General features: G+C 42.6%; 1 protein-coding gene across 5 annotated transcripts in view; it reads right to left on the bottom strand.

The window, feature by feature from the left end:
- LOC116854089 (optomotor-blind protein) overlaps positions 1 to 16,484 on the bottom strand; it is a 132,044-nt gene that overhangs the window by 13,766 nt on the left and 101,794 nt on the right. For all 5 annotated transcript variants that reach the window (XM_032835636.1, XM_032835633.1, XM_032835635.1 and 2 more), the window contains exons 5-6: positions 3,005 to 3,151; positions 2,196 to 2,272 (exon numbers count right to left, since the gene is read on the bottom strand). In XM_032835636.1, the coding sequence (XP_032691527.1) occupies positions 2,196 to 2,272; positions 3,005 to 3,151 (224 nt within the window). The remainder of the gene's footprint in view (positions 1 to 2,195; positions 2,273 to 3,004; positions 3,152 to 16,484) is intronic.

Consider the following 16,484-nt stretch of genomic DNA (forward strand, 5'->3'; position numbering starts at 1 on the left):
TCTCTCTCTCTCTCTCTCTCTCTCTCTCTCTCTCTCTCTCACACACACACACACACACACACACACACACACACACACACACACACACACACATTCTCTCTCACGATGTCTCCTCATCTTTGTCTCGCTCCCGGCGCTCTCGGTGCTGCCGGTCGTGCTCTCTCTTTCTAGTTAGTTCTAGCCTGTGGCTTCCTGATGGCATCCAACCACCCTTAACCGAAACCATAAGCCAAAACTAACCCTTATTCTAATTAGGCGGTGCCGCGACGCGCCCCCTGTTTTGCATATTTTCTCGATTAACCTCGCCCTTTCTTTATCCGCTCGACGTCGCAGACTGCCGCAATTTTCAGAAAATTTTCTGACCCACGGCTTACATAATCTTATTTTCCTTTGTAATGCGCTTATTGTAAGACGTATTGGCACGATATGGCGAATTTGGCTCACGCAATCGATAATAAATTTATGAAGTGTAGTTTTGTCCACAATGATACCATACAGCGAGTGAGTTAGTTCCTATTGACACACGCACATACGTAAATATTATTTTATCTTACTATATATTTTTCTCGAACACGCGGTACCCGCGAAATTTCGTTGTTAAATTCATAACATATCCAAACCATTAAACCAACTCATTCAATATTAAAATACTTTCTCAAATTGTGAATTATATATTGATAACAAATATAGATCTTTGTTGATGTACAAATACAAAGAATGTTTTGTACTTGATTTGTTTTATATATAGTTTTTTATGTATGTGATAAGTACTATTCTTTCTTTTTTCTTTTCAGTATAATACCGAAAAATTACTTTGTTGAAACATATTGAAAACATTTTCTATGTATTATATCAAAATAAAGAAAATAACAAGATGTTGTTTTAAGATTTTCATAAGTTTATATATCCGTAGATCTATCATAAATATACCATAAGCTTCAAATTTATCCAAATATATTTTAAATGCAAATATAGTATGTAGTTTATTTCATATTAAATTAAAATAAAAATTTAGTTTACTTACTACATAGAAATCGAACTAACTTTTTTTTCGACAAAGTTTTATAATATTCAAAAGTTTTATAATATTCTTACACTGTAAAAACTGATATGTTAAATTTACACATAAATGAGAGTGGATGATTTGGGACACATGAAATGTGTTAAATTTAACACAACAGTTTTTACAGTGTATAATAAGAGTACATGATAATTTTCTGATATTTGTAATAAACATATTTTAAAGCTATTATAAACAAAATATTGTTTAATTATGTATTTATTTTTTATTTATTATAACTTTTAACATTTCTTAAATTTTATCAAATTTATTAAAATTAAGTATTATTTAATAAATAATATTGTTTCTTGGAGATAACCATATTTTATACTTAAAAAGAGTAAACTCGTTCTTCTTAGTAATAGAATAATATTTTTCTTTCTATATATCCGCGCGAAAATCGTAATTTTATCAGTAATAGCGCAACATAAATTAGTAACAGTTTAAATTGCCATGCAACTTAATTTCATGACAATCCACTTGAATTTTAACCTCCGCAATCAATGAGATCGAAATAGGTTTCCATAGCAGCCCGGTCCGTGGCAACAACGGGCCAGCATCCCCCTCGAGGAAGCTCTCGCTGACATAAGCTTATAAACCCGCAATATTGAATACAAATGGACGGTACTGCCGGCGATGCGGAGTGCAAATGAGCCCTGTGAAACCAACCCTTAGGGCTCCGGGGGTGACCCTAAGGTCGGCATAATAGCGCCGATCGAGGGGAAGCTCGAAAGGTCTACGATCAATTAGGTCGACCCCGAAGACAGATTCGCTCTTTGCTCTTCACGAAGAGCGCCGCAAAGAGAGAGGAGGGCATCCCTGTTTTGCATCGAGGGTAGTTTTTAATCCGCTCTGTATTGATGCAGATCATTTATTCGTGCAATTTTTTTCTCTCGGCGCGGATACGCGATGAGAGGCACTTAGTCCACTTTGATCCGTTTTCTTTCAATTCTTTCCTGATACTTTATACGGTACACATTTTTTGCAAGTGAATTCGGTAAAATAGTGGGTTAGAGCAAATATATAACGACCAAGTTTTGCATCTGGCATAGACCTACTTTTCTATCTTTCTCAATGTTAGGAAAGAATTGAAGGTACATAGCGCTCAGAATGCAGTTTTGAAAGCGATACTCACTTTTTCTCGCGCTTCCCCGCGCCAGTGTCCCGAAATCCTTTCGCGAAGGGGTTGTTATCGATCTTCAGTTGAGTGATCTGCGCAGAAAATAAATATCTTTGAATTTGGATTCAAGGAAAGAAACGCTTGTGAATTCAGAAAAGAATTCTCAGTAATTAAATCAAACAGTGAATTCGCGGACGAGACGCTCTAACTAATAACATCTTACCTCTTCACTGGCCTGATATACCAGGAAGGCGCGATAATTAAGATAGAAATATATAGCTCTGCGTAGCGACCTACCAAAAATCTGTACAAGGCACCGTCTCTTCTTACGACCCACATGTTGTGCGTGTGAGTAACTCATTCACCATTGAAAATAATGCATACTGAGAAGACTCGTTATTCCACGAAACGGTCCTTACGTCCGTAGTGGCTTGAACGGGGCGCAGAGACGATGAAAGATATTAATTAACAGAAAGCCAGAAACGCGTGCCACTCGTGGAGATAGTAACACGAGATCGTTCTTTACGAATGCATGCTTGGCTCCGCGTGCGCGAGTTTCGCTATTCTCCCTGATAACAGTATCGAACATTTGAAGAAGATACGAAGCGCTTCCGTTTCCTACTCCTACACCGATAATTTTTACAAGACGGAATGAGTCATTTTCTACGAAAACCTTCTGATGCGCCTCTCTCTCTCTCTCTCTCTCTCTCCGCCCCTTAAAATCTGTTGCTTTCAATTTCCTGAGAGATTGCTCTCAAATGAATGAAGTTAATAAGCCATGAAAAATCCTGCTCGTGTATCAGAGAAGCCAAAAGATCGCTTACCTTTTCGTTCTGATAGGCCGTCACGGCGATGAATTCCGTCTCTTTGAAAACGTAACTCCTGAACGTCGAGTACGGAAGCTTCAGGATGTCGTTGGCTCGCACGAGGTGAAACCTCGGCTGATACTTGTGCATCGAGTTCAGTATCGTCTGCAATAAAGGAGGGAGCATATATTGGGACAGACTATTTTATGCTAGCGTTGGAAAGAAGCGTTTGCAATTATCTCGCTTCGCACTTTCAGACCAATCGCTCGATTACGAACTTCGCACTTCGGATCTCTTTGGACTCAAGAGAAGATACATGGTACGTGTAAACTGAATTTTGTTCTCTTCGAGACACAAGTACTCCGCATGAATTTGTACAGTTAAATCTATCTCATTTTTATAAACGATATTTCGATTCAGCAAAACATATCCGTGTAACTTATCGCGGAGCCATGAATTCCCGCGATCAGAGCCGTGGTCTGAAAGTGATCTACGGCACGGCGCAAAATTAAGAAACGAAAAAGCGACGCGACGCACGGAGAAAAATATAGATACATCAGATTAAAAAGAGTGTCAAAAAGGTGTTGCCTTTAATCACATGAGCGTGTGCGCCAGCACGTTACTCTCTCTCTCTCTCTCTCTCTCTCCCCCCGTTAATTAATCTTCGTGCAAGGATTTCATAAAGTTCCGTGCGGGCCGAGGGAACGAGCTTGGCAAAGCGACTATTACACTGATGCATCATGCCGAGTCGATCGATATAGTTCGCAAACGCGAGCCGAGCTTTTTGGCCGTGCCTCCGCGTGCAGTTTTATCGCCGTTGACGATGACGATCGTGGTCACATATTTCCATTGGAAACGTAATTATTTGCCGGAGACATCTCCGATATTCGTTATTAACGTTCGGGTGGCTTGCTAATTGACAGAAACTATGATAAAATAGTGCGTGTTGGCTTTCACAACGTTGCGTACGTAACTATTTAGCGCCGTGCTTAGCACTACATTGCTACTGTTTAGTACAAATTTGTCAAATTATTTATCAAATAACAACCAATTTTTGGCTTTCTTTCTCCTTCTTTCTCTCCTACCTTTTTCTCTCTTCCTTATTCCCTCTCTCTTTCGCACCCCGATTACAGTAATTTGTCGACTTTACTTTCCGATTAGGACTCGCGTTATACAGACGGACGCCCATCGATCTTGTTAAACGAACGCGAATATGCACGAAGCGAGTCGCTCGCGAGAGTTACATCGCGTCCAAGCAAATTTGCTGGGCACAGGTTGCCTTTATTACGATCCACGAGGCTGCTCAGAATTATTCCGGCACGCAAAACGAAAAGGGCGAGACGAGGCGAGGCGCCGCGTAGTATACGTCGCGTTCGTACGTAAGGAGAGAAAGATAGAGTGGGAGAGGGAGATTAATACGTGAGCGGTAACGAGCAAATTACGGGGGTCGAAAACGTCGACGGTCGATAACACCGGAAGCCGTGTCATCGCTCGATTCTGCTGTCGAATTCACGAAGATGGATTTTCGAGTCCGCAACGGGCCACTTCCGACCCCTCGCTCTCGGTCCCGCTGCTATTGTGAGGCCGGCCTCGATCGCCATAGGCATAATTTATACAATGGTTATCGGTGCATACATAGTGATCGATAGACGCGCATCGAAACATGGCCGACCGTATTCTAGATATCAGCCGTGGGGGGCTCAATCGAATTCCCTTATTAATTCAATGGAGAATCCGCAGTCTCGCTGCCACTTCGCCAAATAAAACATATCGATATCGTGCTTATCACTCGTATATCGTGACTACATCGTATGAAGGAAGGAGGGAGATTAATTTCAGCGTAGCGTCGAAACCGGTTCATCCGCGAGAGGAGCTCGAGGTGGTTCCCTCTTATAAGCCAAAAAAAGATCCTCACGTCAAGGGAAACATTTATTATCCGAGATTGTTGCGGTTCGTCTTACATCGGATCCGAAAACTCGGACAAGAAATAAATTTTGAAAGCGTAGCTGTAACGGGCCTAAAGTTATGTACGTATATGTGTGTGTGCGCGCGTATACATGTATGTATAATAAAATAATTTAAATTATGAACTTCGTAGTAAAACGCGCAGCGTAAACTCATACTCCTCAATTTCTTCGCTTTCATCATGGACAACGTCATTAAGGTATTAATACCAGTCTATGAACTAGAAACCCAGTCAAACGTGCCGGGGATTGTTCGCGGAAGCCTTAAAATTTTCATGGCGTTCTGTAATTATTCGCGAAGGCCAGGTCATTACATAATGATATGAAATGTACGGATTTCGCGATCGCGTGAATAGATCAGATTGCGTATGTGCTCTCTAATTTCTTCCAATCTCTATAAATATCCACCATTGTGAAAGATCATCTTCAAATTCCCCAAGCAATCCTGTCCATCTAAAGAAGCACGACTGGCGTTGTAACTTTTTCGTTATCAGTTCGTCATAAGAGTGAAATACTCATATTGACATGTCGCGCACATACGTAAGTTTATTTCATAAACATAAACTTTATATCCTACAAATAAATTTTCAAGCATTTTTTCTCAGTATACAGTTACAGGATAGATAAAGAATTTCCGATTGAACCCGACTAGATATTTTTATCAGATATAGCTGATATTATGTAAGACTTAAAATGGATAAATATAAGATAATCCTAAGTATGATGTATCTGATAAGAGTGAGAATTCAAAGACTCTTATAAGGTTGTGACAGACCCATATATTCATATATCTATATGATCCATCAATAGATTCATATTAAGAGATCCTAATGTATTAACTTAGTGTCATCTTACAAGATTACATTAATCAGACCTTTTACGAGGTTTTACTCATTTTCTTTATTAGGACTTATCAGGATTCGATAGGGACAATTTGCGACTAATCTTACATGTAATAGATGTGATCTATAATAATATTTTATTTTTTCATTCTAATGTTCTCCCAAAAATTAGAACCCGCTAAGTAATAAAGAAGCATAAGTTATGAGTATGTCGTTAGAATTCATTAGTATCATTAATTCCTCTTCAATCGTGAAGTCAAGCAACTTGTGAAATCAGTAAAGAGGTAGGTGACCGTTAACGGGGACGTTAAAGGGTATAATATTTGGACAGGGGAATTGCAGAGAAGACGACGAAATGACAACACATTAATATTGAGAAATGTCAGATTTTTTAAAATTATTAAACAAAATGATCAAGTTGTTATTTCCTACAATAAAATAATTTTCTCTATGTAAGAGTAACGAAGATTTTACGACAATCTGACAGCATCTGATAACGAATCCTTAATAAGAATCCTAATTATTTACGCTGCGTTACATGACTTAGTAGAACCCGATGACATTATCTCATACAAATCTAATAATATTCTGATTGAGATTAACCTCTTACCAGGGCCATAGGATAAATTTCTAGTTGGGGAGATTAGAGACTTAGAATAATTAGAACCTGATAACTGATCGGGATCAACCTTACTAAAACTATGAGATAAATTTTTAGTCACGGTGCTTATAACCTCGGTATCGACGTTCGGTCGGCATTGGCTGTCTGTTCTCACTCTCTCCGCGCTCCTTTGTCATTCCGTCGTGCATCTCTCCTCATGGTTCCATCCGTTTTATACAAACGCTGTTCTAAGGCTCCTGGGTACTCGCCGCGGCCATGTTGGATTATGACGTCAGAAGCGAGAAATGACACGCCGAAAATTCTTGCGTATCATTTCCAAATAAAAAGATATTTGCATGAAAGAACATTTCAGATCGCTTGAGCATACTTGTAAAATATTCCGAAAACTATCTTTTTCTCTTGATAGCCAATAAATATTCGTAAAATGAACATTGCAAAATCATGAAGAAAAATAGATTAAAAAAGAAGGTTGCATGTCACGTTAATTTTAGTTATTTTTATACTGACAAGGAAAAAGAATAGTTTTCAGAACATTTTACAAGTATATTTATGCGATCAAAAGTGTTTTTTCATACAAGTATCTTTTTATTTGGAAATGCTACGCAAAAATATTGGGCATGCGTCTTCTCGCCTCTGACGTCATCAGTTCAGAGTTCCGCAGCGTAGAACGAGGGACACTAATCCGCGGAAATAGGCGACTAACAAGATCGCGGAGGACATTCCGAGTCGACGAGAAATGGACGAGCGTGTCCTCGGCGCTGTTGGCCGATAAATCTGTTTATGTGCGCCGACGTTTCGCTCCCGAATCCAGGTAATTACCGTGAACTCGAGAGGAGCGAACTTTCGCGGTTGAAAAACGGTTGAAAAGCGGGCACGAGTGCGACGTGTCTTTTGGCGAATCGCAAAGTGCCGTGGATAAATGCGCACGGAAACGGCACGGCCAGAGGATTATGGCGTGGGCTTCTCAAAGAGTGGGCAAATACATTAGTCCGGAAAAGTTTCGCGGCTATCCGAAGGGAAAAGTTCTTAATAGCGCTAACTTGAAATTTCCGAAACAATTAGACCACTTCTCTCTTAATGACGAGTCAACGCGAACACAACGATACATCTGTGTAGACAGATTGTATGTTACACGTGACGTTGCTTTTTTATTAATATAAGTCAAGTTTGCATTAATAAATATTGTACGACAGGGGGAAAACTTCAGACATGAAAAAAGAGAGGATTTTTGCAAGAATCAAGATCTGTGTTAAAAAGTCGATTCGAAACTATACTTGAATCTGTGCAATGTTGAAGGACACATACCTATCCCTCCCCCTCCCCCTACACACACTTATACTTACAGCTTCATCTATCTTCCTTTCTTTTTCAATAAGGTAGGAGAAGCGAAAAAACGCAAAGAGGCCGTAAAATCTGCGCGTAAATCAACGCGTCCGCTGCTCGTTGCTCTCGCGGACGAAAATCCGAGAACGGGTCGGGCCACGTCCGGCACAGGAAAAACAGAGATCGTCGGCAGACGTCGGGGGGACGCCAGGGGTCAAAGGTCCACGTCGCGTCGGGGAACAGAGTCGGGGCCGATAATCACCGTGCGTGGAGGCATAAGTGGAAGACCGACCGTGGCGCGCAACGCCATCCAATCCGCGGCGAGAAATTCACGTCTGCCGCGCGCGCGGTAACAAATAAAATCCGTCGACACGCTCGTGCGTGTAAATCGCATGGCACACTGTACAAGATGAAAAGAGAGGAGAGCCTCGTTCCCTCGCACAGACGCCATTATGCGCGGCGCGGCACAAAGGGGAAATAATTAGCGCTGGCCGGGTGATAAGCCGGCAATCTAGGCGTTTGTCATTAGCCTATCAAAGCCGAATGCCTCTCCTTCTTTCTCTCCTTCCCGTACCGCCACCGTCGCCACCACCGCCGCCACCACCGCCGCCACCACCGCCGCCGTCGCCGATCCCCCTTCCGGCGCCCCTGCCTCCCAACGTCCCGGCGGTCCCCTCACCTCTATCTCGTTTCTCGTGGACCTTCGGCCTCGACACGCCTCTGGCGCCGTGGAAAATATGTGCGAACGCCGATCGGAGCAATTAGTATTTCTCCGGACTCTAATCTGGGCTCGCTCGAGCGCGGCGAATGCGCGTCTTTCGCGGTAGATTTTGCCCGTCGAACATGTCGGCAAATGGGGGATAAAAAGAACGAGAGACGAGAGGAAGGAGGATACGGTTCGCGGGTGAGGAAAGGGAGGGGGGGGGGGCTAGTATCGCGAGATGCTCCTCGAGCGTGAAGAAGAGAGAAAGAAAGAGAGAAAGAGAAAGGGGGGAATAGGAGGGGCAGGAGAGGTGATCGGGCGATGGAAAGCAAGTGGTAGGATCTGAAACGGTCCGGTGTATATATCGTGCCGCGTGAATTGACCGGCCAGATAAAACCGCACCGAGGAGAAGAGGGTGGCGGGAGCGGGAGGTGAGCGAGAGAGGGACGACGACAGGGGAGGAAAGTGAGAGAATATCTTGGCCGACACAGAAGCCGACGCTGCTAATGACTCTGTCCGCGGTAATCTTCGGGTGTTATCTGTCCTGGCTACCTGGGGCCCACCTACTTCGAATCACGAACCTGCACACGCTCTTGCGTCTTCCTTTCCTCGCGTCTCCTTCGCATCCCCCTCTCCCTTTCCGCGCCCGCGCTCGTCCTTGCTCATCTCGCCATCGGAATCACGAAATCCAGGGATTCTTTTGGACACGCCGCTTTCGAGTCATCTTGATATACATAGGCATTTAAGAAATATATGTACCAGAGCGTTATATTTTTTAAAAAGATATTTACACGCATAGCAACCCCTTTTTGCGTCATGTTGCATTCCAGTTTTGAACTTTTACGCGACAGAAAGAGACAAAGTCGTAACATCGATGAGACATAAAAAAGAGAAATAAATAGAGTGAATCGTAATATACGCGAAATGAGGAAGATCGATAATCTGAGAAAATAAGAATGGAATAATACATCCCTCGGAGTTGTGAAATCCACAATGGTCAGTCGTAGATGATGGAAAGTGCAAACGAAACTTCGTCAATTCTGTCCTTAGTGTTTGTTCAATTGATCCAGAAGAACTGTTCAACTGATACAGAAGAACAAACAAATCTTTTGGGCTGAAAGGGTCTGTGAAAGACCAAAAATAAGGATCCCAGTAGTCGGAGCAGCACCAATAGTATCTCGCGAAGTTCGTCGCAAGAAGAACGAAAGTGCGAAGTGTGGAAAGCGCGCTCCGACGCATCGTGTCGGAAACGAGAATCACGAATTAGAAGATAGACGGCTAAAGAATAAGAGAAAGGGAGATAGCGTAGAAAAAAACCCGATGTTTTTCACTTTGAGGGTCAAGAAGTTGGCTGATGGTCCGAGGATTACTTAGAGCCGATTTTTCCAATCTCTTGGTAAGCTAACTAACAGTTAAGCAGTTGTATGTCTGTTTCTTCTTCAAACTAGACAAAGACCGACATATGGTTTAACTGTTAGTTTGCTTACCAAGAAGTTGGAAGCCGTCGGAACGTCAAGTAACCATATGTAGTTAATCTACGTTGCCCATGTTTACACTGAGGGAAAAATGTTTGTTTGTAACTACACTGTTAAATATTGGAGGGTCAAATTTAAATCAATTTCTTGAGTTAAATAATATTTAGTTATTTTTAACTATCATGTGTGTCAAAATTTAGTATTTTAACACAAAACATGTGTTTAAAAAAACAACCACATCTAATCAACCCATTTAAAACAATATTAAGTCATTTTTTACTAAAACAAAGGTTACATTAACGTGCACATGATAAAAAATAAACTAAATTTTAGTCAAATTTAATACATTTCTTAAGTTAAATTATTTAACTCCATTACATTAGTTAAATTAACGACATAATTAGTAGGAGCAGTGGCGACTTATAGGAATGGTTAAAAATAACTCAAATTGAGTATAATTTGACACTACGGATTTAACAGTGTATAATCACACAGAGAAATAATTACTGTAAATTATGATTAAAGAAATTATTTTAGAAGATCAAGAGAACTATTTTTTATTAAATTCTACTATATTGCTAGTGATAATAACTTTATGTGTCTGTTACTACTTGCGTATTAGAATGAACAAAGCATTTGGTTAGGATAAAAAATAACTATAATTTTAGTTAAATCAACCATTTTTTTTCACTCAGTGTATAAACTCTTTCTCGTTCCATTCACACACACGCATGCATAAATATGGGTACACTGTCCCCGTGTATGCATTTTTAATCGGTCAGCATCTGAGACGTGCAAACGCGCGAGAATAACGAAATCGAGAGAGGGATATGCTGGAAGAACATCATCGCACGAGAGAGGAGAAAAGGGTCGCGTATATGTGAGAGAGCGCAGGGGCGAGCAGGGAGAATGTTAAGGGTGGTTCTTGATGGCGAATGTGGCGCCACCTCGGCAGAAAGCGGCGAAGGAGCGAGACTTTTCGCCAAGGGGCGCGAGGGAGCAGGAGAGCTCGCTCGCCATGCGAAGGTGCGACGAAGAAAAGACGAGGAGGCACCGACGGTGACGGGGGTGGAACGCACGGGAGCGAAAAGGGAAGGTGGTGGTAAGGCTGGTCGTCCTGGTATCGACCGCCTGAAAAAGGGGTGGATTTTTCTACCCCTGGGCGGAGGACCCGCCGTGTAGGAGGACGTGTTCCGAACGCAAACGCGACTGGCCCATCTCCGGGACTTTCGTCGCGCGGAAAAGAAGCGACTTCACCTCGGCGAAATTTCCCGAGCGCCTTGCGGACGAATTCCTCCGGGCAGCGCGTATCGATCGCGACGCGATTTGAAAAAGGTAAATAAATAAACAAAAAGTAAACTTACATCAGCATCGTCGCAAAGAAGATCGCGGAGCATTGTGGTATCGAGAGAACGTCTCTCTCAATTATGAAATAACTAAAGAGATCTGCAACACCCACAAATAATATACATAGAGGTCGCAGAGCAAAAGTTGTGAAGTCGAAACCACTTAGATCACGCCAACATACGTCAACTATCAAGAACAACTCTTGGAACAAGAGTTAATTATAAAAACGAATACGCGCGCGCGCCCCGTCAGATTCTCATACAAACATCAATACACTTTCGAATACCAGTTTTGACCGATTCTTCGACCAATCGTGAGTTTGAAGCGTTAAAAGGTCCCACAAAATCTCAACGTTGCATCTTGAGCATGGTTGGAACTTAATCGCTTTAACCAATTCGCACCATTCTCTATTCGCAGACGTCACCTTCGCGCGCGCACGACCTAGGTGCATAATTTCGAGGAAGTCAATTAACTCGAATCAATCTGGGTACGGGGAAGCGACGCGTGGAAGCGTGACGGAGTGTCTTCCAGTTCTGAGAACGAATTAAGCGATGAAGTTCGGCTTACAGACGGTTTGGCGACGCGACAGTCTCTCGCTCGCCGTCGAGGCCACCGAAGTTAGGTCAATTCGAGCTCGCGACGGCTCGACGGCGAAGACGACGAGGTGGAAGGAAAGGGGCACGGTAGGGCGGCGGCGGCAGCGGGGTGGTGGGAGGGGAGGGAAGGGGTGTCGGGAGAGAAATGGATCCTTGGGGGGTTTCTCTGCCACTTACTCGCCCGGAAGCTAATTGGCCCGAATCGAGGGTGGCTTTTCCATCATCCGGTTCGGGCATTATGGCCGACTTGCACGTAAGCCGACAAGCCAATAGGAGGCCGGCTGGATGGTCGAACGAACACGAGGAACTCCTTTAGACCGTGTTCTTTCCCTTCCACGCGAGTTCGTGCCGATTTCCGAAGCTACTCTGTAAACGCCGACCCGGTGAAATATGACAGGTGTCACGATGTGCCGCACTCACTTCGATTGACCCGCGACAAATAGGACGACGGGAAATATTTCTTATCAAATAACATCGCGAGCCGTCTCAGTCCTGTCGCCACAATTCTCGTGATAGAAGCCGGGCCGAGTCAGCTGGCGTATTAATGGGATTCGCAACCGTTGCGGTTTTTTCACGAATGAAGAAGCGGCCTGTGCTGTCAAACGCGCCTTCATTGTCGAGTTGTGTCTGATCTAAAAAGACCAAAGTCACGCGTTATACATCGCGCGGTGAGGTCGTTTCGTTGTTGGATATCATGCGCCGAGATGACGGCGGAAGAAACGGGTGAAAATTTCAAGCGCGATTAAACGCGCAGCGAGACGGCGGCGTCGAGGTCAATATTCAATATCCTCAAATCAAATTGCGCAGAAGTTCCATGGATCGAGCGGATCCGCTCAATGGGCTCACTGTGCGCGAAGAGATAAAGATTATCGACTTAACGCCGTTCTTTGATCACTGAATGAAAGCAAATAGGTACTGTCGCCAACCAGTGCGAGACTGTGCCACCACGTTGCTGTGATAATTTCTGATAAACTTGCCGTCCGAGACTGGCTCATTGAGAAGCGGAAACGGAGACACAATCGTCGCCCCGTATTTTCAGTCGCGTAACACTTCGTTGTGAAAAATCTTGGAGAAATCCGATCCGATTCGAACGAGACATTTAAGAAAAAATGCCAAAGTGAGTGGCAAAATTATCGATATTTTTATATTTGTTACACACAGATTCATACAGATCTTATATAAATGTTTTGTTTTACTTTATATTTAACGAATAACATAATCACACATCTATAGAAATCTTTCTACAAACTTTTCGTATATTTTTAAACTTCTTTAAGTTCAGTTGTAAAGATACAACTTGGAAATTCTCCTGAGCGAAGTAAACATATTTTAAATATATTCAATTTACAGAATTTTTATATCAGACAAATGATTATATTAACCGACAACTCGAGATAGCAATTTTGAAATTTCTTATCGTTTTTGTCACGTATTGAATAATGTTCTGATTTATTTTTTGATGTACTTTCATTGCGTAAAAGCATTTGTAATTCTACAATATGTCATAAACGTTACAGAAAAAAAGTCAGTGTTTTGTCGGTAAAATTTAAAAGTATGGCATTCCAAATATGACCTTTCCTCAAGTACATTTGTATATGAGAAATTATTGCATTGTGTTATTTTTAGTTAGCACGCATCGTCGTAATTTGTACAAATTTGTACATTTTTAAAGCGCAACTACCACTACACAATAAATTCGGCAAATTGTCCTCGCAAATCTTGCCACGCGCGTATCACGGAGAACTCCAGGATAAATACGTTTGATGTAGGCGTCTCCACATTTACATGAACGTACACGAGGGGTTATTTAAGCAAGGACTGTCAAGGCTTAGAGGGATGCGAGGGGGAGGAGAAAAGGGCGGAGGTACACGCGAGAATCGTCGTTTCTCTTGATTTCCTCGGCGGTTGATACGGAAAAAAGCAACTGGAAGGGAAACGTTAAACGGAAATCAGGCTGCTTATAGGCGGCCGCGTGTATAAAAGAAGCGCCGCTCCCTCTCTCGCTCTCTCGCTCGAAGGGTGATAGGGAAAAAAAGCTCTCTTTGACGGCAAACGCGCGCGCGATATCTCTCGCGCTGAAATACCCTGAAATACGCGAAGAAGATGGGAAGGAAACGCCGCGAGGGGTGTTTGCGTGGGTCGCAAGTGTGAAATTGCCGGCGATATTCGATGTGCCGTAAACACAAGAGCGGAAGCTTCGAATTTTTTTTCTTTTCTCCTTCAGTGGCAAAAATGTAGCGACTCTTAAATATTCGAGAGGCTCGGGCGATCTTTCGACATCACGACGAGCTGAGCTAAGTCGAGCCGAGCAGGGTGGAACCGCGTCGGCCGAAACATCGTCGCCATTGTTATTCTTTTGTAGCTGTTTGCATATCACGCTAATTGCATAGTGCTCGAGGAACTTTACGTTTCAATTTTTTGAGGCCCTCGAACACAAAGTACATGGACGAGTAGAGACACTCTGAATCTGATAGCACCACAGAAGCTCGCCTCTTATCGCCGTGTGCGAAATAAATTCTACGGATTGCTCCTGTCTTCGCCGCTCGTCTTTAACGAATTTATATCCTAGGATCGATCTCTTTCTCGCTCTCTTCCCATCGTTATTCCTTTTAAGTACACAGTTTCGTTATCTACACGGAGAGAATGTTTTTTTTTTCACATATATTCTTTTCAATTTTACTATGTTTCTAATAGTGTAGGAATAGAATATCAATACTCTCTTAAGGTGAATCAGTTCTGATTAAATCAGTAAAAAAACTAATTCACTGATAATCAGTGAAAAACTGATTCACTAATTTTCAGTAAAAACACTCCCATTTTATTGTTTCTTCATCACCGATTTTGACGAGTGAAAGTAAGATTTCACTGCTAAATCTATAACAAACAAATTCGTTTATTTACGTTATTATTTACGATTTATATATTATGTGTTTATATTTACGTTTTATATGTTATAACGTTTATTTATGTTATACCAAATCCAAGTTCCTGCGTTTGTGACGACAACAACTTCCATGCGTCTTGCGTGCAATAACACTATTTGTGTTTGCAAAATGTATCGACGAGAGGAATAATCGCTACTGTTAAATTGACCCAATCAAAGATTTTACTGATTGCAATAAAGGATAGTCAATTGTTGCCGAATGTCTATTCCTATTCTTCCTATTCTTCTGTTCAAAATTCTACATTACTTTTACAATAAAATTCTCTCCGTGTAGTGATATCCTCGCGATAAGTTGATTTTCATGTTTTAGTAAGGAAGTAATTAATTCCAATAGAAGAGCAAAGTAAATAATGTATTAAGTAATAATATCTAAGCAAGTAGTAATCTCATTATATGAGACATCATACGTTAAAAGTATTGACAGAGATGAAGAGAAAAATATTAACCATTTATTAACCATATTTCGAATTCTCCTAACTTCCCGGTAATGGCTTTCAGCGCGTTGGCAACGAGCAGTATCGCGTATTTATCGATCTCGCCATGTTGGTCGTAGAGAATCTAGACGATTCGTTAAATATAGAACGTTAAATATTGGCTAAAGACTAGACGAGGCTATACACGTGTGTTCATCGGGAACGGACTTTTTCCCGCTGAGCCAGCGGAGCTCCCTTTCGCCTTCGGTCGTCGGCTTCTCTCCTTTTTTCTTTTTTTTTTTTTTTTTCGATGCCTCAGCCTGGCGGATTACGCTGACCGACAATGGTGCTGATTGAAACCGATTATCGGACTCCTCTCATCTTCTCCTTTTTTTTCCACTTCGACCCCGCTGCGGCGACACCCGTCGGATTCGTTTCCAGCCGAGGTGTTACGACCCCGTGATTTCGCCGTCGTGGGGTCAAATGTAAAAAAAGGGGGAAGAATGAGAGGAAAGAAGAGAGAAACAAGAGAGCGAGGAGAGAGAAACGGAAGGAGCAGTAGGAAACGGAAGGCTGAAAGCTCGGCAAAACTAAGCCCCGGGATGCTGGCAGCGACGACACAGCCACCCCCTTCGTTTTCAGCCTCGGCTTCATTGTCCCGAAGAATACGAGTCGCCGCGACCGCGCCGGCCACCCTATCTTGGTAATCGCGCGCGTCCCTTCGTTTTTTGGAATACGAATGAGGGCTCGTGGCAGCGCGCGCGACGGGCTTGTATGCTGACCGCCGCTATTTTTCTCGTTGAGAACACTGCGGTTAGAGGCCGTGTGCCCGCGCGGAATACAGAATGCATCGATTATACCGAGGACCGCAGCCCGGAGATATTGCGAATGTATCTGAAGGAACATTAGGTGGTCTCTCCCCTTCTTGGGCACGGTGCCTTTGGAGCTCATTAACATATCTCGCTGTTATGATCTGCGGATACAGTTATCGTTATATATTTCAAGTCTCAAAAGAGAGATAATATTTGCAGGGTACGACCATCCTTTTCTCCCGCTTGCGCGTATGGAATTAGAGAATCGTTTATATATTAACATCGCGCGGGTTTCAATCAGATCGATTAAATCGAACGCGCTCCTAGATGATTTATCGCCGCATATTCTCGCGTTACCGGCAGATGTGTGTGCGCAAAAGATTAGGCGCGATTGATCAGCTACATAAAAGTCGAGCATCCGATATCTTGCGTGAAATGAGACGATGCGATCCTCTAT

Source organism: Odontomachus brunneus, unplaced genomic scaffold (assembly GCF_010583005.1).
Source record: "Odontomachus brunneus isolate Ranch 3 - 2012 unplaced genomic scaffold, Obru_v1 Obru_scaffold_008, whole genome shotgun sequence".
NCBI lineage: Eukaryota > Metazoa > Arthropoda > Insecta > Hymenoptera > Formicidae > Odontomachus > Odontomachus brunneus.